At 39.3% G+C, this 25000-nt stretch overlaps 2 protein-coding genes across 3 annotated transcripts in view; one reads left to right on the top strand and one right to left on the bottom strand.

The window, feature by feature from the left end:
- The window catches only part of LOC121305860, a 189323-nt gene extending 189003 nt beyond the window's left edge, over positions 1 to 320 (bottom strand). Inside the window, 1 exon segment of the mRNA XM_041237513.1 lies at positions 223 to 320. Coding sequence (XP_041093447.1) covers positions 223 to 283 — 61 coding nt within the window. The 5' untranslated portion in view covers positions 284 to 320.
- A 1012-nt stretch (positions 321 to 1332) lies between these two features.
- LOC121305933 (piggyBac transposable element-derived protein 3-like) lies at positions 1333 to 9649 on the top strand. 2 transcript variants are annotated; one of them, XM_041237617.1, is made up of 4 exons: positions 1333 to 1494; positions 2256 to 2453; positions 5123 to 5239; positions 7737 to 9649. In XM_041237617.1, exons 2-4 carry the CDS (start codon positions 2294 to 2296, stop codon positions 9239 to 9241), a joined length of 1782 nt encoding a protein of 593 aa, XP_041093551.1. In that variant the 5' UTR covers positions 1333 to 1494; positions 2256 to 2293; the 3' UTR covers positions 9242 to 9649. The 2 variants fall into 2 exon arrangements, with proteins under 2 accessions (XP_041093551.1, XP_041093550.1); XM_041237616.1 differs by having other exon boundaries at positions 5054 to 5239.
- The last annotated feature ends 15351 nt before the right edge of the window (positions 9650 to 25000 follow it).

The following is a 25000-nucleotide window of genomic DNA, read 5'->3' as shown; positions in this document are numbered from 1 at the left end:
TATAAATAATAAAATGTGTTGTTTTTTTTTTCTAAAAAGCCTCTCTCTATCTGTGTTTTTGTTGCATGTATTAAACAGGGCGAGTCTCGGTCCATTTTTTTTTTTATGGCAGCCTCCTGTGTGCACATTCATTTGCATGTATGGCATTTACCTGTAACCTTTATATGTAAAATGTTATTTAAAGAGTTCGAATGACCATGCAATCACAAAAATCATTCTCACCTTGTAATAGTCCCTGGTTCCCGTTCCTGCGGCAGTCTTGTTCACTCCAGTCGGGGTTCATGTTTCTGAGAGGTTGGTTACTGTCCGCATCTGCAGCGCTCATGCATTCCCGCACCGCTTTCAACTCGCTCTCTGATATTTCCAATCTCAGCTTCAGCCTTTCATTCTCTTTCTCCTTCCCAGCCATTGCAATCTGAAACTCGTTCAATTTACTGCCCACAACTCTTGTGATTTCCCACAAGACGGTGTCTACAGCCGCTTTCACTGCGTGCTCGATGGCAGAGCCGAGCTCGTCTTGCAAGAGCGAAACGGACACGCTGAAGTCCATCCTCGCTGGGTTTCACTCTGAGACTCGAGTAGAGGGATCCTGTTTGCTTTTATTTATTAATTTATTTATTGTTCACTGGAGAATTAACCTGCTTATATAATCAGCACTTCCACTGATAAAGAAAGACAACAAACAGTCTCGTCTTACTTTGCATGGAGCTAACTTTTTTGTCTTTCAGCATCCCGCAGATCTCCTGCTAGAACTTAAAATGCGTCTGTTTTCTCAATTAAAAATAAAAATCATACCGGCAAATTCAACATCTCTGTGTGCACTGCAGCCGACTTGCTCCACTGTGTGAGTTCCCGAACAAAACAGAAAAGGGGCTCTTTGCTTCTGAACTCAATGCGGGCAATGAACGAGCAAGAAAACGTGCAAATCGTTAGGAAACAGTTTTACCCCAACCCAAAATACTTCAAACAGCAGGTAATGGAGAACTGTAAATTCAGCAGTGGCTGCTGCCCCCTCTCTCTCTGTCTCTCTGTCTCTAGCATAAAAAAAAAAGCAGCAAGCTTTGCCATTTCCTGTAATGAAACCGGGCGTCTGTAGCAATGAGGCGTGCCTGGTTTGAACCGTCGCGGATTACACTGGCTGTGGAAACTCTCCAAACCCAGTTTGCGAAACGGATTGGCTTTGACGCCGAGAAGGCGCGGTTATGAAACTGGATCCCAGAGTCTGCCATGTTGGCTCCGAGCCGCGTTGGGTTTTACCAAGCCACGCCCCCTTGGTGGATCCGGAATGGCGGCAGTTTCGCTTCACGGCTTCGCGCTGCGCCTGCGCAACGAGCTCCGTATGCCTCTGCGGCGGCCTGAGGGTCATTGTGTTGTGTTGTGTTTGTTTTCTTGCTTTTTTTAATGAATGTTTTTAGTTAAAGTGGCGGGTTAGCTGTGAAACTGAAGCCTTGAGTCAACCAGCCGAATCCAGAAGAGAGAGAGAGAGATACAGAGGTAAACAATTTAATTTTTTTGGTTGTTGTTCTGTTTCAGTCACAGCTCTGTACAAAAGTTTAGCATCACCTAGAATTTTAGGTAAACAAAAACACTATAGTAACCATAATTTTGATGTTATATTTAACATCAGGTAATCGAATAATCTACAAAGTGATATCGCAAAAAAATACCAGAAGCCATGTTTCATGTTAGATTTCAAAATGTCAGTTTTTTAAATTTTGTTTTTTTTATTGTTGTCAGTTTTTATATGGAAAACTAAAACGCGGTAGGTAATTCAGTGTGTTAACATCACTCTCAGGTTTCATTCGACTTTATTAAGCACATTTAGTTAATTCTATAGGGTGATACAAAACTTTTAGCCATAGCTGTAGGGTTAGGTGGGGCTATTCAACCCTGTTGATATGCTCCATAATATCTTGTCATGCATGTAGATATTTGTCTGATATTAAAGGTTTATCTAATGTAATAAACGTTGTATAATAGAAGAGTCCCTGTGTTGTTTTAGGGGTGGAAGAGCCCCACATGCATGCCTTTTGCAAGCTGCGTCAGTCTGTTGCAGGACACAGAGGAATTCATATTGCAAAGGTGCAGCAGATATCAAGAGCATTTCAAATAAGGCTTGATGTGCGAGTTTAAATAATACTGGATTAATACATTATATATTTTTCTAAAGTGTGGTTTCTGTGGAAATTCAAATAAAAGCTCTTTATCTGCAATCTGGAATGACAAACCTAACAGTCCTGTCTCCTTTTCTTCAGTGAGAACGGATCAGCCTCACTCACAGGGAGTTTCTGAGATGGAAGCAGCTCACGTCAGCCCAGAGCTTCCTATTCGATGGGTTGTTTCTGCAGACAGGACTGTTGAGATCAAGGAGGAAGTGACTGAGCTGGGGTGCGACCAGGCCAATGAGCGGATCCTGCAGGAGGAAACGCCACCTTCTAGCATCACTGAGAGAGGTGAGGGAAACAGGAATGCACACCTATAGAGGGGGGGGGGTCTTGACTGAAACAGGGGGGAGGAGAGTCTGTTGAATACACAGCATTAGGGGGCATTTATTTCTGTTTATAAAACGGCTTTGAAAAAGAACAACCTCTGATTGGTTAAACAGCATCACATGACTGTGTAGCGTGTACGCACAGCTTGCATGCTAATGACCGGGAAGGAGCGCTTGTGAGCATCGACCAGAGTGACCAGACGAACATGGCCATCTGCAGATACCAAGATGAGCTGGCTGTCGGATTTGAAAAATATACTTTTTATCACAGATAGAGAATTGGTTCGACTTAATGAAGGTATATAAAGTCAGTGTTGACACTTATAGTGTATTTTTTTTAATTATATATATTTTTAAAACAACAAAAGCGTTGGCAGTTATAATGACCTTAGCCACATAAATAAAACACATATTTATTATTATTATTATTATTATTATTATTATTAGAAATAACAAACCTCTCAAAGATACGAGTAACTTTTTTCAACATTTGTCATTTTAAGTTTGTTTTAGTGTTTCTAAATTTAGCACTGTTGTTGTTACAAATGTATTCTTATTTGTGGCAGTGTTATTGTCACTGTTGATTTTCAGATGAAGCTTATGCGCTGTCGATATTAAATACAGCCAGATACGAGGCTCGGTCCAGACAGAGCACCAGTAAGAAACCTCTCAGCATGGTGCCTGTATCGAGGGACAGTAACTTCACACGGGGCAAGATGCTTTTAATTTGTTGTTTTATGTGTGTAGCTTTGGGTGATTCGCCTTATACTGTTATGATTGATCGTCATTGCATTGTGATTTGTCAGCTGGAGTAAAATACCAGCACAAGACGCCTTTTAAAATGTAACCTTGTTAGACTCCGTCTTGGGGCCGTTTCATTATATTAGCCTTCAGTTATCGGGTATAGAAAATGAATGTCAGAGTGGGGGGCAGGTGTCATTTTTGAAATCATAAAATGCACCTTTTTGAAAAAGGGGTTACCCTGTGCAAGGCCAGCTTTGCTTTTTATGTTCTAGTTATTTTGAGGACTGTTGTCAAGATTTCCTGTAACGCTCGGGTGGTTTTGTAACTCCAGATACATGTGACAGAAAAATTAAAAAGAACATACAAAAATCAAAGAGCATACAAGGAACAAAAAAGTGCAGGAGTATTTTGATGTAAGGACGAATATAATTGGTAGTCATCAAAGGAAAAGGGAAGCCGCACACTCAAACATACTCCTAGAAGATTTCAAAATTTATTGAGAAAGCAACCAGCGTTGTGGCTACAAAGCCTTCATCAGGGCAGCAGTAGTTGCTGTGTTTGAGACGATGCTGCTGCAGCGAGAAAAACACTTCCTTCAGCTGCAGCATCTTCAGAGACGTCTGCATTACACAAAGCTCCCTCAATCAAAAACAGAGGGGTCATCGCAGTGTAGCCCGCCTTCGTGGTGTGGAAAATACGCACATGAAAGAAAAGAGGACAGTGACCACACATTCGTAGAAGAATAATAATAATAATAATAATGTAATAATAGTTTTTATATATCTGGTCATTTAGTGCTTTTTATACATTCTTTGATATTGAATGATTCTGTTCAATTTGAACTTTGGAAGTAGGGGATTCGTGGAGTTACAGGAACAGTTGTATCAGAACAGTACTACAATATAAAATAAAAATGTGCATAGTATTTGAGTAGGCTAATTATCACTCAGAATATGCGAACACTGTAAAAAAGTAATACATTTATTTGGAGGGAATATTATGCCAGTGCGAGAAGTTCAACCACCGACCCGTATTCAACACTGTCGGCTCCAGTTTCACGTGAGACCCCCAGCTGTCTGGTGCAGGGCTTTAAAAAAATATTTGTCACAATGCCCTCCCGATGTAACAGCCTTTTACCTGCACCCCCTCAGACAGCTCCTCCACAGATCCTGAACACTAGACCCTGCTGGTACTCTGGTGAACCGAGGGGAATACATTTCCTCTGCGAAATGATGCCTAAACTGAGCAACAAAGCCAGTCTCTCGCAACGCCGCTTGAGAAGTGCAGCAGTGCGCCTGCTTACAGATACCAGGCTGGCATCAAGGGGAAAAGAGTCTGCAACCAAACATCGACCTGACAGCAATTAGCTGAGCTACTGGACTCCAACACTGCAAAACAAGAAAAAAAAAAAAAAAAAAGCAAAGTTCAATTTTATACTCGAACTCCCCTCTAATCAAGCCTCCATAGTGTCAAAAAACTCAGCCCAGAGAAAAACTCATTTCACCAGCTTGTACTCTGCCCTCTGCTCTGCCGCTTTCAACGCAGAAATCCACAGTCAATGGAAATCTGCAGTTTATTTTTAACAAGTAAAGCAGATTCTTGAGTACAGATGTACTGATCTGTCCTTTGGGACTGTGACACTGCGGGGGTACATGTAATAAGTGTTTTTTTTTTTTTTTTTTTTTTGGAAAATGTTTTAATTATTGTTCATCCCCCCCCCCCACTGTTATTCATTCGGGACAGTTTTTTTATTTACAAGGTGTGTAATGCCACACATGTGAAATATTAAAAAGAAACGGCTTTTCTTCTGTTTTTAAGGTACAGATATAAAATGGGTAGGTGCTGGTAGAGGACAAGCATCAGAAATGACGTCTGTTCTTATTAAAGTAGAGGACCCTGAACTGGAACCTGGCCACGTTAACAAAGAAGTCACAGCGCTGGAACCCGTCCACATTAAAGAGGAGAGTCCCGTGCTGGAATCAGCAGAATGGGAACACCTTTCAGGTAAAAAAAATAAACAAACAGAGATTGAAAGCATGCAGAGATGAATTGCTCCATTGCTGTATTTAGTTTTCACCTAATTTACTTTTCAAAGTTGTTTTGAAAACCCCCCTATCACTCATGAAACTGTTCTTTACTCCCGGTGTCTTCGGAATCAGTCTTGTATGCTGACATGCTTTGTTTGCAATAATAACAGTGCTGGGATGAACATGGAATTGTGTTTTTCAGAAATTCATTCATTTGCAAAATGTTATCAAAGCCATTATATGTAGGTCTTGAGGTTTTTGGTTTTAAAATGAAGCCCCATTTACAAAATCTCTTTTTAAAAAAAAAAAAAAAAAAATGTTTTAACTGATGAACCTGGGTTTTGGCAAATATGTATTTTATATAATGGCAATCATGCATTACGCTCTTTCTAAATAAATAAAACAGCTTTCAGAAGACTGGCAGTGTGCAAAGACATTGCTGCTGACCACCAATCATCAATTTATGTGGATCTACACATTGTGTGTGTGTGTGTGTGTGTGTGTGTGTGTGTGTGTGTGTGGGGGGGGGGGGTGATTCATTGAACACACGGGAATCAGAACGTGTCTTTGAAAATCCAGTGCAGGTGCACTGGATTTCTTTCCCTGTTACAATAGAATATGCCAGTTGGAGTGATTTGTGACTGGGATGGGTTGAAAAAATCAACAATTCTACTGTGATAGATACGGGAGTGATAATCTGTTATCACAATTCTTGCATTCAAGATGCATCTAGAGTTTTACATTGAATCCTCCATGCTGGCATCCTCACTTCAACACAGTGAGTTAACCTTGGTATATGTATGGGTGAAACGTACATGCAATTTATTATAGCAACTGAAAATTGATGTGTTTTGTGGTGTTTGTTTTTAATAACCAAAAGTAACTGATTTTGCTAAATAATAATGAAAACCGAACCCCCAAACTTGGAACACAAATCAGTGCCGAAAAATTCATGCCCTAGTTAAGTTTAAAAATGTCACAGAAGTAAGAACAGGTTGTGACAGCCTTACTTTACCCCACTGAAATAACTACAAAACATTAATATCACGGGATTCAGTAAATCAGCCACCTTATTCTAGGAAGGCAAACTAAAATACACAATTTAAAAACTTTAAAACAACATCTTAAAGTTTACAGTGTATTTTACACTGCCACAGTACGTATTGCAATATATGGTGCTGTAGTTTGTTAGAAGAATTCTAACATGCAATAGATAAATGCTTTGTTTAGCTGATAGAAAATGGTCGGTCATATTGCTTAAAACACAAACATTTATTAATACAGGTTATTATTTAAGAGCAGAGAAGATGTATTTATTATTGGCATGGGGGAAATAAAAAAAATATTAAACACCATTAAAATGTGTTTTAACACACTACGGCACAATGTATGTTTAAACATACACATTCAAAACCATTGCTTTTAAAGGCTTAATCATAAATAAGTCATAAGAACAATGTAACAATGAAAAATTAAACTCCAAACCAGCAGATGGCGCTGTGAACTTCCGGCACTACTTTAAACAACTAAACAGTGTGACACCCTGTTGTAAGCTGAAGCACATGGAAACCTGAACGGTAAGCTTTAAAAACAAAAAGTACTATAGCTAGAGTGTTGTTTATTATTTTTTAATAATATTTGGATGCTTTGGAGGTATTGCTTGAATATATTATATTTTTCATAGCTACTAAATTTGTGAAGGTATGTGCAAATATACTGATGTATTTCTAAACATACTTTGTCCTCACATGTCTTGTAAGGCTTACGATGTACATCCTGAACATGTAGTGAATCCTCAGGTAGGCAGCATAGAGGACGGCAGGTGTTACACCTTCTTTGTTTTGTGAAAGAAAGCACCAAACTAGCTGTATCCCTCCAGATAGTGGTGAGGAGGAAATAGCTCAGGTGATAAATAGTACGAATGTAGAGCTGTCAGATAGCAGTGTGTTAGTCAGCTGTGGTTAGGGTCGGGATTAGGGTGAAAAAAGAGATTCACGGGACAAATAGCAAGTGCCTGTTGTTATTATTATTAGTAGTAGTGGTCATAGTATCTAATTATTATTATTATTATTATTATTATTATTATTATTATTATTATTATTATTATTATTGTGTTGAGTAGTAATACTTTATTATCAATTATTTAATATTAGTGATGCTTTGTTATGATTAGTAGCAATTGTATTATTATTATTAATGGTAATAGATTATTAGTTATTTAACATTAGTGATGCTTTGTTATGATTAGTAGCAATATATTATTATTATTATTATTATTATAATTATTAGTGATGCTTTGTTATGATTAGTAGCAATTGTATTATTATTATTAATGGTAATAGATTATTAGTTATTTAATATTAGTGATGGTTTATTATGATTAACACTAGAATTATTATTATTATTATTATAGTGTTAGTAACGGTAGTTATAGTAGTCATGTCTTATTTATTTATTTATCTATTTATTTACAGGATCTGATGTTAGTGATGACAGTACTTCTGATGGCAGTGAGAATGAAGACATCTGCCCCTCCTCACAGGCACGTGACCCAAGAGACAGAACACGTACTCAGTCTCCTGACACTGTCGGCGAACAACCTCTGACATCCACAGGCCTGAAAGCACGTCAGAAAAATGCAAAGCGTTCACTTTTGTGGAAAACCAACCAAAACCAAGTACATGCAACACCTGAGTGGAGGGACCAACTCCCTCCTGAAACCAGTGTAGCCACCCCAGTAGAATACTTCAGAGCTTTAGTTGATGATAGTCTGCTCACCCACACAGTGCAGCAGTCCAATCTGTATGCAAGCCAGACTGATAACACTCGTCCACTCCAGATAGACCGGCTTATCAAACTGCGAGAAATGTTTGAACAAATCTGTGACAAGTTAAACAAGATCCCAAAGGAAATGTGCCTTTCGGTAGATGAGCAAGTGATTCCTTTCAAGGGAAGAAGAAGCGTGAAGCAGTGCAGCCCTAAAAAGCCAAAGCAGTGGGGTTACACAGTGTTTTGTCTTGCTGGGGCTAGTGGGACAGCCTATGACTTGGAATTTTATACAAGACAAACAGACCATCCAGCTCATTTGCCATGTGTCGGTGCCAGTGGAAATGTAGTGATTCGACTAGCCCAAACAATACCACCACATTGCAACTATCGGCTCTTCTTTGACAACTGGTTTCGCAGCCCTGAGCTGGAAATAGAACTAGCAAAAATGGGCATCCATAGTTTGGGTACAGTCAGGCTGCATCGAATCCCAAACATTAAAATGCCAACAGATTTGCATCTAAAGAAAGAAGGACAGGGATCATTTGTGGAGAAGACTGTGGCTGCAGATGATGTTGATCTGAAGCTTGTGAAATGGCACGACAGCAGGTCTGTGCATTTGCTGAGCACTTTTGCAGGAGCATATCCAGACGCGCGTGTCAAAAGATGGGACAAGAAGACAAAACAGCAAGTTAATGTAAAGTGTCCATCTGTTGTGAAGATGTACAGCAAGTTCATGGGTGGAGTGGACTTGCTGGATTCTCTTCTTGCACTGTATCGAACAAACGTTCGCACAAAGAAATACTACTTGCACATATACTTTTACATGATGGACCTGTGCTGTGTGGTGGCCTGGCTTCTGTATCGCCGTGCCAGTGATGACTGTGGTGTCAGCTGTAAACAGCAGTTGTCTCTGTTTGACTTCAAGGCAGATGTTGCACAATCCCTATGCTGGTTGGGTAAAGCCAAAAAGAGAGGAAGTCCAAGCGGTAACCCTGAAAATGAAGAGTCTGTAAAGAGGAGGAAATTCTCAGCTGTTCCTAATTTGGATTGCAGGAAGGATAAGTTTGATCACTGGCCTGCCTATGACAGTAAGGCTGGAAGATGCAAACATTCAGTTTGCCAAAAACTCACAAAGGTGAAGTGTCAGAAGTGTGACACGTTTCTGTGCTTTGTCCCGAATCGGAATTGCTTTTTTGCATTTCATAACTGAGCTTCCAATAAAAGAAGGCATTATGTCAAATTTTCAAATGCACGTTCAAAATGTCACGTTCAAAACAATGTCCAAAATGTTGCATTTTTTTTTATTTGCTCCACTGTAAAGACTTAAGACTTATTTAAATCTGTAAATAACTTGATTTAGATATTTTTTTTAAACTTTTATTTCCAATATTGCCTCTACCGCACAATGTATGTTTGAAAATACATGTTCATATTTTGATGGCCAAAATACATTAAAAAAAAAAAAAAAAAAAAAAACTGTCCAGATGTATGTTTCTAGGACCTAAATCAATAAATATTCACAAATTAAACAAAACATGTATTTATTGTGCTGTGTACCATCGAGGGTTTGCTAAGACGTAAAGTACCAGTCAAAAGTTTGAGTACACCTGCTTGAAACCAGGTTTTTCATGATTATCTATGCTTTTAACTGTATAAACTTGTCTATAAACACTTAATATTTCATTATATGATACATGTACTTATATAAGCTGATAATCATAAGTGAATTGCATTCAAAAATTTTATTTTTAAATGAAAATGTAAATCTTGTCAATTTCAATGAAATGGTCACCCAAAGCAAGGGGATTTCAGTTTGAAGCCCAAGTCAGTTAAAAGTCTGAAATGTGTATAACACGGTGTTAGAACACTGGCCTGAGTATAAAAGTGTCTTTGTTAGCTGTTGAGTTAACTAGCATGTTACCTAATTAACCTTTTGTCACCAATTATTGTTAACAGGTGAGGGTCCATGATTGCTATAAATATAGGTAGCATAGGCACAAGTTTGTCATTCGTGAGTAAGGGAGCAGAAAATGGCAAAATACGCTCAGTTAAGCAAAGAAAAAAGTCTGTAATTACTTTAAGAAATGAAGGTCGATCTTTAAGACAAATCGCAAGAGCTTTGCAAATGTCTGTAACTGCTGTGGCCAAGACCATCAAACGATTTGAAGAAACTGGCACTCATGAACAAGGTCAGGCAGGCCAAAATTGACCTCGGAATCAGAGAACAAGTTCATTCGAGTCACAAGTCTGCGAAACCGGCGATTAACTCCCCCTGAAATACAAGCTCAGCTAAATGCTACTAGAAGTACAGATGTTTCAACATGTGCTGTTCGGAGGAGATTGCGTGAAGCTGGCCTAACTGGAAGAATTGCTGCAAAGAAACCATTGTTAAGAGTGCAGAATAAGAGGAAGAGACTTGCCTGGGCCAAAAAACTCAGAAACTGGACATTTCAGGAGTGGAAGTTGGTCTTATGGACTGATGAATCAAAATTTGAAATATTTGGGACCAACCGCCGAGTATCTGTAAGACGCAGAGAGGGTGAGCGCATGAGTTCAGCATGTGTGGTTCCCACTGTCAAGCATGGAGGAGGCAGTGTCATGGTCTGGGGTTGCTTTGCTGGTGACAGAGTTGGTGATCTTTACCAAGTCCATGGCAAGATCAACCAGCATGGCTATCATAGCATACTTCAGAGGCATGCCATTCCATCAGGATTACGGCTAGTTGGGCAGTCCTTCATTCTTCAGCAAGATAATGACCCAAAACACACCTCAAATTTGTGCAAGAACTATCTGGCGAACAGGGAAAGTGAAGGACAACTCAATCTAATGACCTGGCCTGCCCAGTCTCCAGACCTCAATCCCATAGAACCTGTATGGGACGAACTGGACAGAAGAGTCAAAGCAAAGCTACCCACAAGTGTCCTACATCTCTGGGAATTGCTGCAGAACAGCTGGGAAGACATGTCGGGTGATTTCCTGCTGAAACTTGTTAACCGAATGCCTCGTGTTTGTGAGGCTGTTATTAAGGCAAAGGGTGGCTATTTTGAGGAATCCAAGATTTAGAGAGAATTTTCTTGAACGTTGCTTTTATACGTCTTATGTTTTCGTTTGTATATTGTAACGTTTTAATTTTCAAGTATTTACAGAAACATATACAACATAAAACATTATCAGTTATGAAAAAAAAACCTAGTTTCCAGCAAGTGTACTCAAACTTTTGAGTGGTACTGTATGTTCACACGACATTGCATAAGTAAGCTTACAATGATGTTACTAATGGTTATTACAGGTATGGAGTTTGTACAACAAAGATTTCTTCACTTGCCTAAAAAAGTTTGACTACTGTAAATAAGTTATTTAAACAAAACTACATATGTAGGCTTTCCCACTAAGTAGAAGTGGATGGAGTGCTTCAGTGTGGGGCTGGGTGAGAAAGCAGAGTGGTACTGAGACTTTTGTACAGGACATTGAATAAAGAAGTGGTCACGTGAAAGAGACCTTTTCCTTCACTTTGTTCATAGGAACATAAATAAAATTAACCGTTGTATACTGTCATTGCAATATTTGCCGTGTAGCATAACAGGAACAGTATCTATACCATAATATACCTAAACCGTGGATCACCAGTATACCCAGTATATTTTCAGTAATTATCACTTACAAACCACCAACTAATGTGTTATTTAATTAAGAGACTACATTGCTCTTTTTTTATCAACTTGAACTAACGTTAACTGCAGTCTCTGTTTTCACTCATTATAGAACTATATGCAGTACATAAAATGCCAGGAACTATAACTATACTGAGCTTCAAAAGAAACCTGCTGCTATTGTAGCACATGTATTTTTGAAAAAGAAAATAAGGTATAAGTGATGGACATTGGCAAAATGTTTTTTGGTTTCTTTTTAATCACTCAGTCATTCATCCTTGACCATGACATGCTTGAGTGACTCTGACTGAAGCATATGCACTTAATATTGATCTTAATTTTTATATAGCACCTTTCATAGTGGACTACCATCACAAAGCACTTTACACGGTACGAGACTAGGGTGTGTGAGCTATGCATCGCCTGCAGAATCACGTACAACAACGTCTCACCTGAAAGACGGAGCACAAGGAGGTTAAGTGACTTGCTCAGGGTCACACAATAAGTCAGAGGTTGAGGTGGGATTATGAACCAGGGACCTCCTGGTTACAAGCCTGTTTCTTTAACCACTGGTAGCTTCCTATATTGATGGGACACTGGATATGGAGTGAATTCATCTGTTGACTTGCAAACTTGAATAAAAGCAATAAAAATCACAGAAAAAAAAATATGCCACATCTGTCAAGAGAGCAGTGCCTTCGTGCAATCAGCATATTGGAGGCTGGACTAGGGCAGTGTACTGGCTCGCCGTCTTGGGTGCTTACAGCCATCAATTTCAAACCTGTCAAGACACTACAATTACACTGTCACTGCTCCCTTGATCGTCTGCTGTTGAACGTTGTCAGTTTGTTTTGTTAAAGGTAGTTTTGAGGGTTATGAGGACAAGATTTGTAGAAGAGTAAATGTGTAAGAACGCTGCACATTAACCACTGTCCCTTTTTTCTTTCTTTAGCTTCTACAGTAAATGAAGGAGAACACGACTCCAATCCATCACCCCACTGCAAAAACTCTTCCAGTGGCAAACCGCAGTGCAAGAAACACAGATACAGTCGCTTATCAAACCTTAAAAGACACAAAAGGGAAAAACCACACCACTGTAATGAATGTGAGACGTGGTTCTCTCAGTTGAAACATCTTAAAATACACCAGCGAATTCACACAGGAGAGAGACCACATCACTGTAATGATTGTGAGAAGCGCTTTACTGAATTAAGAAGTCTTAAAAGACATAAACAGATTCACACAGGAGAGAAACCATACCACTGTAATGAATGTGAGAAGAGGTTCTCTCGATTAGAACATCTTAAAGGTCACCAGCGAATTCACACAGGAGAGAAACCGCACCACTGTAATGAATGTGGGAGGAGTTTCAATCGAACAGAGAGCCTTAAAAGACACCAGCTAACTCACACAGGAGAGAAACCATACCATTGTAATGAGTGTGGGAAGCACTTCGCTGAATTAGGAAGTCTTAAAAGACACAAACGAATTCACACAGCAGTGATGTCCTGAATGCTGAATGTTGAAAAAAGTTTAATCTGGCAGAACACTTTAAAAACCGAGAAATTCTCACAAAACAAAAACCTTGTCACTGAAGCGATTGGTGTGATTAAAAACCTATTTATAACACATTTGGAGTTAAAAATCCTTTCTTAAACGTGCCACCCCCCCCCCCAAAAAAAAACCTAGCTAACAATTTGACAGATTTCTCACTAATTTGACAGAACAGATGATTTATTTGCATCATGCAGGACCTTATTTTCCCCCCCATTGGTGCTTGAGCCCCGAGCACTCACAGAATCGCCACCTGTGCCTATTATCAGCGATTTAAAGCCGGGTTTTCAAACAAACTAATTATTACTCGCAACCCGGTATAAATCTCCACATTTTTGTAAAATGACCTTACACTTCAAAGATGTGTTTCAGTAAATTCAAATAAACGTTGCATCCCATGCAGAGGGAGAACACTGGCACCCTGTGCAGTATAGCATTGATTTGAACTCACAAGACCCTGAATGGATTAGTACTTAGTTTGCTGGAGTTACTGACCACATGTCTTCCAAACCGCACTCTGAGATCACAGGAAGCTGAGCTGCTGGTTATTCCTGGGGTCAACAAAAGCAACACGGGAGGGAGGGAGGGTTTTTTCATGTGGAGTTCCGAAATTATGGAATGCACTGCCTTCGTTTGTCAGGGAAGCTTGGGCCATTAAAGTTTTTAAGTCAGGACTAAAAACGCACTTTTATAAAATGGCTCTCTTATCTTAATGGGTTTTAATGTAACTTGCTGCTTTTGTATTACGTTGTGTATACTGTTATTTAAATCTGTTAATTAAACGGTCTGATTGTGGCAGTTGTGTGTGTGACGTGCTATACAAATATATCGTGGTTTGTTCTTTTTTCCTGCTATGTACTGTGCTTTGTGATACTTTGTATAAAAATCACTATATAAATGCTATAAATGAATAACACAAACATAAAAAATGAAATTGGCATTACAGGGGAGATGAAGGACGATTCCGAGTGACTGTTTTAATTCACCTTGGGCGAGTGAGTTTCTAACCCTGGGCTTGCATTTACACTTTGAAACAGACAAAAGGAAGACAGTCCGATTGGAAACATCAGGGCTAGAAACAATGCAGACTCTTAGCACATTGAAACTCTATTTCCCACCCTCGCTAGTAAGAGAGACATGCGGAGATGTTTATCTCGTAGGAGATGTTGCTTTCCGATATCCTCCTGGCAAACTGCAAACATGAATTCAGCATTTAACAGCTGTTGTTGAAGATGCATGTGTCCACGTCAGGACTTAATTGCCTTTGTTTCAATCTAGAGGCAGGTCACAGAACTAAATGATTATGCCTTATATTTCTTAAAAAAACAATAATACAACGTTTATTTGATTGTTTAAGCCACATGTCCTCCCACTGCTTGAAATAAAAGCTGTGCATTTTCCAAACTTTGTTATTTTCTGTCTTCATTACCACAGTAACTAATGCCTGTACTTGGAAACTGCCAGGAAACTCTTTTGCTATACCAGGATTAAAAGCCTGTTGCAGCACTACAAAGGCAAACGCTGGGCTTCGTGCACCCCTCCACGCTGGATCAAGAAGCGATGACCATCGTGGCATTGTTATTCTTCCTTCTTCATAAGACTGCTTTATTTCTTCAAAAAAGACACTTCCCTTCCCAACCTTTGCTGTTTGTTTACATGCTATTTTGTAGCGATGAGGTGCACTCGTGGATATGAAAATATCAAACAGTTCAATGATATGCTGGTTGTTCTGGAACGATATAATAAACCAATCAGTGTCCCTCAAGACACTCTACTGTATCCACGGTGAACAAATCTGGGAACGGCTAGGTTCATCTCAAGTTTGGACCTGACAAAGGGGTACTGGCAGATCCCATCAACCCGCAGCTCACAGGAGAAAACTGCATTTTCTGCCCCTGGTGGTTTGCTCCATTTTATAACCATGCCGTTTGGGCTACATGGTGCGCCCGCTGCCTTTCAGGTAGTTTCTTCCTAGGGCATGGGGTAGTATTTAATATTAAAATGAAATAATGTGTTTAAATGGTAATAGCTGATCTATTTTTTAAATGTGGATTAAAAAAAAATTTTAAGATGACAATATAAAGAAAATATCTGCAATATAAAAAATAAAAAAAAACACCAGATGTTTTAATTTAACTGTTGTTGTTTTATTATATACTGGCTTCAGAGTTGCTACAGCATCCATAAATTGAAGGAAAAAAACACTCCAGTTTTTCACTGCGGAAATCTCATAAACTACATGGACAGTGAGAAACTGAAGCTCTTATAGAAATTTGGTCAGACGCCAAAATCCAAGCCAAACTGAACAAAACTCACAAAAATAGTAAAATGTTTTCAGTTTTTTCTCAACCTTGGCTCATGCCCGACAGTGGAGAACCATGCAGAATTACATAAACTGCATTATTATCTTACTGTAGGATTTCAAGAAATATAACCTATTAATTAAATTAGTGAAGTGGTCCCTTAGTACTTTCTTCTACAGCAACATGTAATAATCTGAAACATGCTTTACTAAAACCAGAGCAACACAGCAATTGCACTTGAAAACTGCGTTGTCAACACAAACAAACTCAGTCCTGAAAAAACAGAAGCGAACCAAATAAAAACAGAACTTTAGCTCTAAAACAAACCTGATACCTTTGCTTGCAGATAAACATGAACAGCAAGCAAATCGACACATTGACCTGTTTGTTTGCCAACCGGACCAAGTCCACCTGTTCATTTCCCAAGCAGTGTTCGTTGTTCACACTTCATGTCAAACGTACCCAACCGTACAGAGTGAGGATCAAATCCCATCAAAAAAGGCCCCAGTGTGAACACAGCCGTAGTTAAATTTACTCCTGGTGTTTAGGTGTCTGAAATTATGTGAACTGTAACTGTGTGAATCTCTTTCCACACACAGTACAGTGATAAGGTTTCTCTCCTGAGTGACAGTGGTGTCTTTTAAGGTACGATAAACGACAGAATCCTTTCCCACACTCGGAGCGGTGATAAGGTTTCTCTCCACTGTGAATGCGCTGGTGTCTTTTAAGATGTTGTAACTGTATGAAACTCCTCCCACACTCAGTGCACTGATAAGGTTTCTCTCCTGTGTAACTGCGCTGGTGTCTTTTAAGATGTTGTAACTGTGTGAAACTCCTCCCACACTCAGTGCACTGATAAGGTTTCTCTCCACTGTGAATGCGCTGGTGTCTTTTAAGATGTTGTAACTGTGTGAAACTCCTCCCACACTCAGTGCACTGATAAGGTTTCTCTCCTGTTTGAATGCGCTGGTGTCTTTTCCGATCTGCTAAACGACCGAATCCGTTCCCACACACTGTACAGTGATACGGTTTCTCTCCTGTGTGAACACGTTGGTGGATTTTAAGCTGTGATAAAGGAGTCCCTCCTGTGATATTTCCTTTCGCAGCTAGAGAAAAAAATAATAGTGACAATGTTTATTGTACAGCACTCTTACACAATTTACTTTTCTGAAGGGTTTACCCTCATAACCATGACCAATTCCTAATATCACTCACATTTACCAGCCACTGATTCCCACCCCTCTTAATATCACTGTGAGGAATACAAGTATAAGATCAGGTTTACATGCAAGTGCTGTATTGAAATGTTTCTTCTGCTGACACCTAGCAACCCGACTGGATTTGGCATCACCCACTGATGAGACATGTGATCCCAGCACCACTATAAAGCTGTGGGAGCAGCACAACTGCAAACAGTCTACCAGAAATGGGGAAAGGCAAAGATCTAATAGCGTTTGAAAGTTGCATGTTAGTGGGTACACATCTAGCAGATATCACAGTAGGAAGGACATTTATGTTGCAAGCCATTGGCATAGTGGTTGGGCAGCCTTCCCAGCTAAAACAGAGGTGGAATGTTAAAAAAAAAATCTTCAGCACACTGCAGAGCTTAGTTACCAGTTTCTGCAAGATTAATAGTCAGTTCAGTGTTGCTTGTTTTGCATAATTACCTCTAAATCCCAGTTCACATTCAGGTGGACGATCATCACACAGGCTGGATCCCAGCTTGTTGTTCTCCTCAAGTGCACAGGCATTATTTTCAGTAGGATCTTCCTCTGCGATGGGGACACATTCCTGTTCTATGAATTCCTCTTTAACAGGAACACATTCCAGTCGAGGGACCTCTTCATCTTTAACACACGCCAGCTCTGTACCCTGCTTTAGACTCGCACACCACTCCTGGTGAAAGGACTCCTCTTGTGTGTAAACGGCTTCTATCCTTGGCCCCTCCTGTGCTTCAGATTTATGCATAGCATAGCTCTCTTTGGGATCTGTGGGGAAGAAAAGTATTCAAAATTTATAACTCTCATCTACTCAATCCTAATTACAACAACAGTTAGAACAGCTCTTATAACCGTTTACCACAGAGAAATGCACTGCAAACTTAATGCTCCATATTGAAGCATGATTATTTTAAGAGCAAAAAAACACTTAAGTACTTGCTTACATTTACAGAATGATAGGAACAACATTTCTGAAGCAGAGTAAACGTTTCTCAAAGAGTGATTTCAACCACACACAAATACACATTAGAACTAACAATGTTGTTTTTTAAATTATATATTTTTTTTTGCTAAAAACATATTTCATTAAATATTCAAATGCAGCCATTTGTTAAATGAAAATGGTATGCATTGAAGGGTACGACATATCTCCTGAAATAAAAATAAACATGAATTTACACCTAGAAAGATAAGAGGATAAGTCACATTTTTATACCAAATAAATAAAATAGTTTTTGTATGTGAAAAATAACTATCACCATTTTGGTCTTGTAATCTTCATTGAATTTCCAACAATTTCAGAAGTATACTGGGTCCTGCACAACTCAAGGTCTGTACACCAGGTCTTAAACACCGTAATAAAATGGTAGTCCTGGCTGGAGATGCAGTACTGAGTGTCCTTTTGCAATTCAATGCCTTTAAAACTTGTTTTACTCTGGAAAAAAAAAATAATAATTAAACAGCGTGTGTGAAAAGAAATTGGACCTGGCGCGCCTGAAAAGAGCTGAATAAATGGACTGCAAAGGGTTAAACCACTGGGTTCAGTCCCAAAATAACAATCACAACACACAACACACAACACAGGCACGGCCACTTCTCCGGACAGTGACTGCTCTGCATGCAGGTGCTGGTGCAAGGTATTCAGTGCTGTAAGTGTAGTCCGGGCTCGATGCTGGCCTGTAGCGACAGCTTCCCGGCTCGCGATAGTCATCTAGTACTGACAAACAATTAGATTCCACAAACAAACAAAGCACTTAACACTCACGATACGTTTACACAGTCAGTTTACTTTTCATGCCCAATCCATGACTGACACATCGCGTACCGCTTTAGGGAGACGACTGTGGGCATTGTGATTCCGCCCCCTTCCTGGCTGGCTGGCTGGCTTTTGACTGACCCTGGAATGAACTGTCATACCAACCAGTACGTGTCACTCTGTTCCTGTTACACCGTGCCCTCACAGATCGGAGGGAGATTGCTGACTAGGATTAATTCGCTCTCTGTCACAGTAATTTACAGGGAGAAAGCTGGTATTAAGGCCTGAGTAAACAAGCCTCTGCAGCTGTGTGAGGGTGAAGACCTGTTACAGCCGAGTCTCGACAAAGAGACTGCATTACTGAATCAGTGAACTTGAATCTGTGTTTTTCTAACTTTATTATTAGAAGATTAACCAACTGACAGTTAGAAAGGCAATCTACTTAGTTTAGTTAGCGCACCCAGAAGGAGTTTTCATTTTGTTTCTTTGCTTTGTCTTAGAAGTATCAAACCAAAGGCACAAAGTGCAGTGTTCGCCCCGTTAAAAAATACAAGAGGGGGTCCCCAGGGGGCTCATCCAGTTAAAGCGCTGTCTGCTGGTGTACTTCTTGACAGCAACCTCTCCTTTGATGCCCACATCTCCTCCTTGGCCAAATCTTCCTTCTCCCATCTTCAAAACATCTCCAAAGTCCGTCCCTACCTTTCCCTCCCGGATGCGGAGATACTTTGTCATGCGTTTGTCTCCTCTCGGCTCAGTTTGGATTAATGGATGTGTGCTGTGTGTAAAATAATTTTATTAAACCCACAAAGGGTTCAGTTGTACGAACGGCCCAATGCACACATAACAGCTGCTTAACGCATTAATCATCCCCTCTCTCAACCGGGCTTTGTTTTCATGAGTAGTAGCTGACCGGTCTCAGTCTTGAGCCATGCATCTTTGGTAGAACTGCACAGAGGGTCAGCAGCATCTCCGATTCAAAAACTGCCTCTTGGCGTTTAGCTCAGACGCCCACCTGTGAGTCGTGCTAGGCAATACAAACTGCTGGGTTTGCCGATGGGAAATGAGAGAACTCGAAACTTGCACAACAGTTATAGAAACTTAATATAAAAGCATATTATTACATGATTAAAACCTCAACCAGAAAGCCATTACTACACTACTTCCTAATCATTTAGCAATTATAGTTATTATAGTACAGTTACATATATATATATATATATATATATATATATATATATATATATATATATATACACACACACACCATTACTTGTAGCGCCTCCTCATACTTACTGTACATTACAGTATGTGTTTGAAACATTTATGTCTGTATAACAAAAGATCGCACTAACATGAAAAACACAGTGCAAAACAAATAGTTCATGTTGTTTTCACAGATTATATCAAATAAATGGAAATAATAAATGTATATATATACACACACACACACAGCAAAATAGAGATTACTGCGCATGGGATGTAACAGCCTATATGTGCGTATTCTTCTCAATAAACGCATTTCCAAAGTTTAGGATAAAACAAAATGAATTACTTGCATGTGGCATATGCTTCCATTTTCAAAAGGACAGTGAAACATATAATAAGGTTTCGTTGGGCTGATCGAAGACTGGATGTGTGAGTGGCAGCTACGACACCAATGAAATCCACTATCTTCAAAGCGAACGGCATGTCAATCAAGCTGTGTAGGTACTGCCTCCTCCACTTACACCACCCGGGGTCATTGTGGGCAGAGTTTATATTGGACAAGTAGCGTTTTCCATTTGCCATTCCCTTTGATTTCAATAGCAAAGTCATTGTTATACCGTTAAACATGCCATATAATTCAGGCAAACTCAGCTGTTTGGATTTTGTCATGTGTAGAGACTGTTGCTACATATGTGGGTGTAATTTTCACTCACCTGTCTCTTTAAGTAAAGGCAGTAGCCTGGCCAGGCCATCCTATAAAAACTACATTTCCCAGTATCCATTTCTTTCTTTCTTACTCCCCATTGGTCCATTCAAATTTTCATCTACCAATCCTCTCACACTGTCAATCTTCACCTGTCTCTTATTTCTCTGATTGGGGGAGGTTAGGGTGGTGTTTGTCTTTTTTCTGTAGCTAGTGCTTTTGTGAGTCTGTCTACCTTTTAAAATCTAATCTTTATACTGTTAGCTGGATATTATTTTTTAGCCTTTGTTTTCTTTTTGTCTGCTGCTTTAGTTTATTGTCTAGTTAACGTTTTTTTTGCTTAATTAGGTGGGTAATTACTTTTGTGTTTTCTGCTGGAGTGTGTGGTTGTTTGTTTTTGGGCATCTGTTCTGGACTGTTTGCAACCTCGGTATTCATCAAACATCCATTTCATCGCTCTCAATGTTTTTCATCTCTTGAAGACCTCTACATCATCGTTCACCTTCATCCCAAGTGATTATCTGAACTTCCATACCGGTTTGGTGAGATTTTTCCATGGACTTTTTCATCGTTGTTGTTTTTTTTTCTTTTGTTAATTGTTGGGACTTCATTATATTTTGTTGATTTATATTTTGTGTTGTATATTAATCTTCCTCTGTGTCAGTAATTGTTAAATGGGTGTGGTTATATTCTCAAGCTCTGCTGTGTATCTTCATTTATAATCTGTTTTCCTGGGTTTGTTTACACTATATTCTCTTCCTTGTCACTCTGTCCCTAATTGAAAGTTTTCTACTGAAATTGCGTAGTCTTATTATTTTGGTCAAGCTTTGTGTTCCTCAGAATCAACCAGTGTTTGTGGTGAAATTGACGCATTACGACGACACAGTTTTAAGGTGTCACCCTTGCTGACTTATTTAGTTTTAATTATTTGGCCAGTAGTCTATCCTAAGGGAGGACAGTACAGTTGCCTATCAACTGTGTAGGGTGACTATTACATATGTACCAATCACATAGAATTAAATAACAAATGCACTGCTTTACACTGTAGTAATCGCTCTTACCAATTCATAAATCGTCTGTTTTCACATTGTTATTGAGCAATTACCCCTGTACCTTGGCTATTTAATCCCTAAAGTCTGGGTTTTCTGTAGTTGAGAAGAGTGCTTATGAAAATACAGCCAAAATGGAAACTCTGGCAACACCAGAGGGGATGTCAGGGGAAGAATTCTCAGCTGTGTCGCCTTAACGACCAGGACGCTCTGCCTGAAACGGACACTGACGACATTAGCGTGTCTGCTGCTTTTTTAACATGGTGGCGCTATGGAGCAGCACCTGGGAATCGAGCCGAATTGGGACATTTTAGAAAACACTGACAAACCTTGGCATCCATACTTGCAAAAACAGACATCCAGATGAGTATCACAGAGTTCTTTGCTGGAAACAATTTGCAGTAATGTACATTTCTGTATTTTTTTTTGCACTAATTACATCCACAGGTTTTAATATTTTATTAGTATAATGAGTGTCTTAAAGATTTTTAAGCTCATACACACTTGTTTGTTACAGTACTGGTGAGTGGGGGGCAGTTTGAATGTCAGGTTATTGTGAGGGTGTTTATACCATCCATCGCTTACTGCTGGTGGATCACGTGAACACAAACGTGCCCGTCTGAAGCGTTGGCGACTGTAACACAGACATGCCTGACAAGTTCTCAAAGGGCTTGACTGTCTCTAAGAAGTTGGGTGCAGTTTAATGATGGAATGCCATGGTTACATAGCTTAGAAGGGATGCACAGCATAAAACCAATGGCTCTTACCCAAAGACCAAGTCTGGTCGCCAAGTGCATTTTCTTAGTGGCCAAAAAAATATGAAATTTGCTGCAAATGCCTGTAGGCTTTAACAAAACAATTGCTTATAGGGTAATTCGAAGGGCAAGACGTTGCCTTAAGCTCATAAAACTGTCATTTGTATTGGACCTAACTGCAACACTGCAAACCCTAAGGGCAGAGGGAAATAATACTTTTAAAAGAGCAAGATTATAACTGTTCAGTAGATTTAGAGATAATGACTAAGCAAAATTATAAAGGGAATTATTTGTGTACTTTGACCCTGGCAAACAGCAGCAAAACAAATCCCCCTTTCTAAATTAAAACAAACAAATAACATCTTCAATATCAATCTTTATATAGAGCTTCTTCATAGTGGACCACAGTCACAAAGTGCTTTACAGAGGTAGGTTGTGAACTGTGCATTATATGCACAATCACTTACAATAGGACATTGATTTTAACATCTCATCACGCAGGACAGAGCACAAGGAGGTGAAGTGACTCACTCACGGTCACACACAGTGAGTCAGTGAGAGGTGGGATTTGAACCAGTGACCTTCTGGTTACAAGCCCTGAACCACTGGACCACACAGCCTCCTTAAAAAAACACACTTAAAAGAAACAAGATAACGAATATTATGGATTTGAAATGTACTTTCTTTTTTTTTTTTTTTAAAAGAATACTAAAGATTTTATTTCATCAGAAGTGAACACCAGACTAAGCTCACTGTCCATAACATACAGAATCCTGAGCCAATCACAGCTCACTAACCTTTTCACTGGTTTATCTAAGCAAGCTTGTATCCTTGGTTTTCAGCACAGTGCGTACCTGGGAAATGTAGTTTCGTTACTGAAATTCACATAAAATGACAAGACACAATTATTAAAAGCCACAGCAGCGACTTCAGTGATATTTCTAATTGCCAAAATGTTTGTTTGGAAGCTGCAAAGGGATAAACCTCTTCCCACATTTAGTTAGCTGGTGCTTTTTACAGCTCTTTTAAATACTTGAACCACTTCATGTATTCAGTACAGTGATATGGTTTAACTCCCAAGTGAATTTGCTGGTGTCTTTTGAGGTGTCCTGACTGAGTAAACCTTTTCCCACATTCAATACAGTGATAGGGCTTCTCTCCATTGTGAACTCGTTGTGTTTTTTAAGATTTCTTGAGTCACTAAAAGTCTTCTCACATTCAGTACAGTGGTATGGTTTCTCCCCTTTGTGAATTTGCTGATTTCCTATTACAGCAAAACTCTTCTCGCATTCATTGCAGTGGTACGGTGTTGCAGAGCTCTGCCCTTTTATAAATTTGCAGGGATGGGGTTAAATTCCCCTACGTGCCCAGATTGATTGTGTTCAGGTCGCTGGGGTTGATTAGAGTAATTAACGATCAATCAGCACTCAGCCACCTGACATAAAAGGAGGCCTCAGCTTCCCATTAGGGGAGGAGGGAGCTGAGAAAGCAAGCTGGTGTTTGTGTTTGCTGCTTTTTGTTTACTGTTTTGTGATTTTTTTAATTTCTAATCCAGTGAAGGCATAGCCCAGCCTGGAAACCTCTATTTTCGTAAGTCTTTTTCTGTGTCTTTCTATTTGTGCTTAAATACCTTTGCTTTGGCCCCTGTGCCCTTGTATTTTGTGTTTATTTATAATAAGTGTTATTTTTTTGAACTGCAGTCTGTCTCTGGGCTTCTATCCACCAGCCTGCCTTTCACATACGGTTTCTCTCCCGTGTGAGTTCGCTGGTGTTTTTTAAGACACTGCAATTTCGTGAAGCTCTTGCATTTATTACATTCATAATGTTTCTCTGCTGTGTGAACCTGTTTGTGTCTCTTAAGATTTCCTAATTGAGTAAAGCTCCTCCCACATTCATTGCAGAGGTACGCTTTCTTGGCTTTGAGAATTCGCTGGTGTTTAATGTCCACAGGTTCCAGTTCAGTAACCTCTTTTTTGTGGACAGGTTCCATGTCCCATCTTTGCTTCAGTTTTACTCCATTACCTGAAAAACAGAATATAAAATAAACAAAGCCTTTTAGTATAGCAGATAAGCTCTTACATTATAAACAGCTGTTTTCATGGAGATCTGCATAATATGTTATACATTATTCATAACAGTTCCAATAGGGGTGCTAATGACTTCTGTTTTGTTGACTTTGTGTTCTGTGATTTGTATTTGTGCTTCGCACTTCAGGGTTACAGTGATTACTGCTTAAAAAGACACTGAGAATAAACGTTTGTGTCATCGCAATCGCTCTGGTGAAATAACGTCTTCTAATTTGCCCCAAACATCAATATTTTTCAAACAAAACTTTCAGGAAGTATTGCAATAGAATAACATGTTTTTATGCATGTATCTATGTAGATGATGCATAATGAAATATACTTAATGTTTAAAAACAAACAAATTGTGTTAAACATTTGTTTGGTTTTGCAATGTTCTGAAAACCAATTCCAAGATACCAATGTAAAAAAAATTACATAGAGAGAGAGAGAGAGAAACACAGCATGGAAGGAGTTAATAGCCTCCCTGCATAAAATGTGTATTTGTTCAGTTGTTCATGGTTTTGTTAATTGTTTTATTAATTGTCACCTGCACCTGGCTATATTGAAAATTAGAGCCAGGTGCAGGGCATATAAAGAAAGGAAGCAGACTGCTTGGGGTGGCTGGTGTGTACAGAAGCCCGCTTGATAGTGGGCGCAAGCGTAAGGAAAGGTAGTGTAAAAACGGTGTGTTTCTCTGTTCACAGGTA

Source organism: Polyodon spathula, chromosome 45 (genome assembly GCF_017654505.1).
Source record: "Polyodon spathula isolate WHYD16114869_AA chromosome 45, ASM1765450v1, whole genome shotgun sequence".
Lineage (NCBI taxonomy): Eukaryota > Metazoa > Chordata > Actinopteri > Acipenseriformes > Polyodontidae > Polyodon > Polyodon spathula.
The sequence above is the reverse complement of the archived record's forward strand: the minus strand, read 5'-3'. Positions and strand labels throughout refer to the sequence as shown.

Bases quoted from the DNA above. Each gene is read 5' to 3' on its own strand.
- LOC121305933 (XM_041237616.1), top strand. From the start codon at position 2,294: ATGGAAGCAGCTCACGTCAGCCCAGAGCTTCCTATTCGATGGGTTGTT. The intron at 2,454-5,053 runs GTGAGGGAAACA...TCTGTTTTTAAG, and splicing joins TTCTAGCATCACTGAGAGAG to GTACAGATATAAAATGGGTA. The intron at 5,240-7,736 runs GTAAAAAAAATA...ATTTATTTACAG, and splicing joins AGAATGGGAACACCTTTCAG to GATCTGATGTTAGTGATGAC.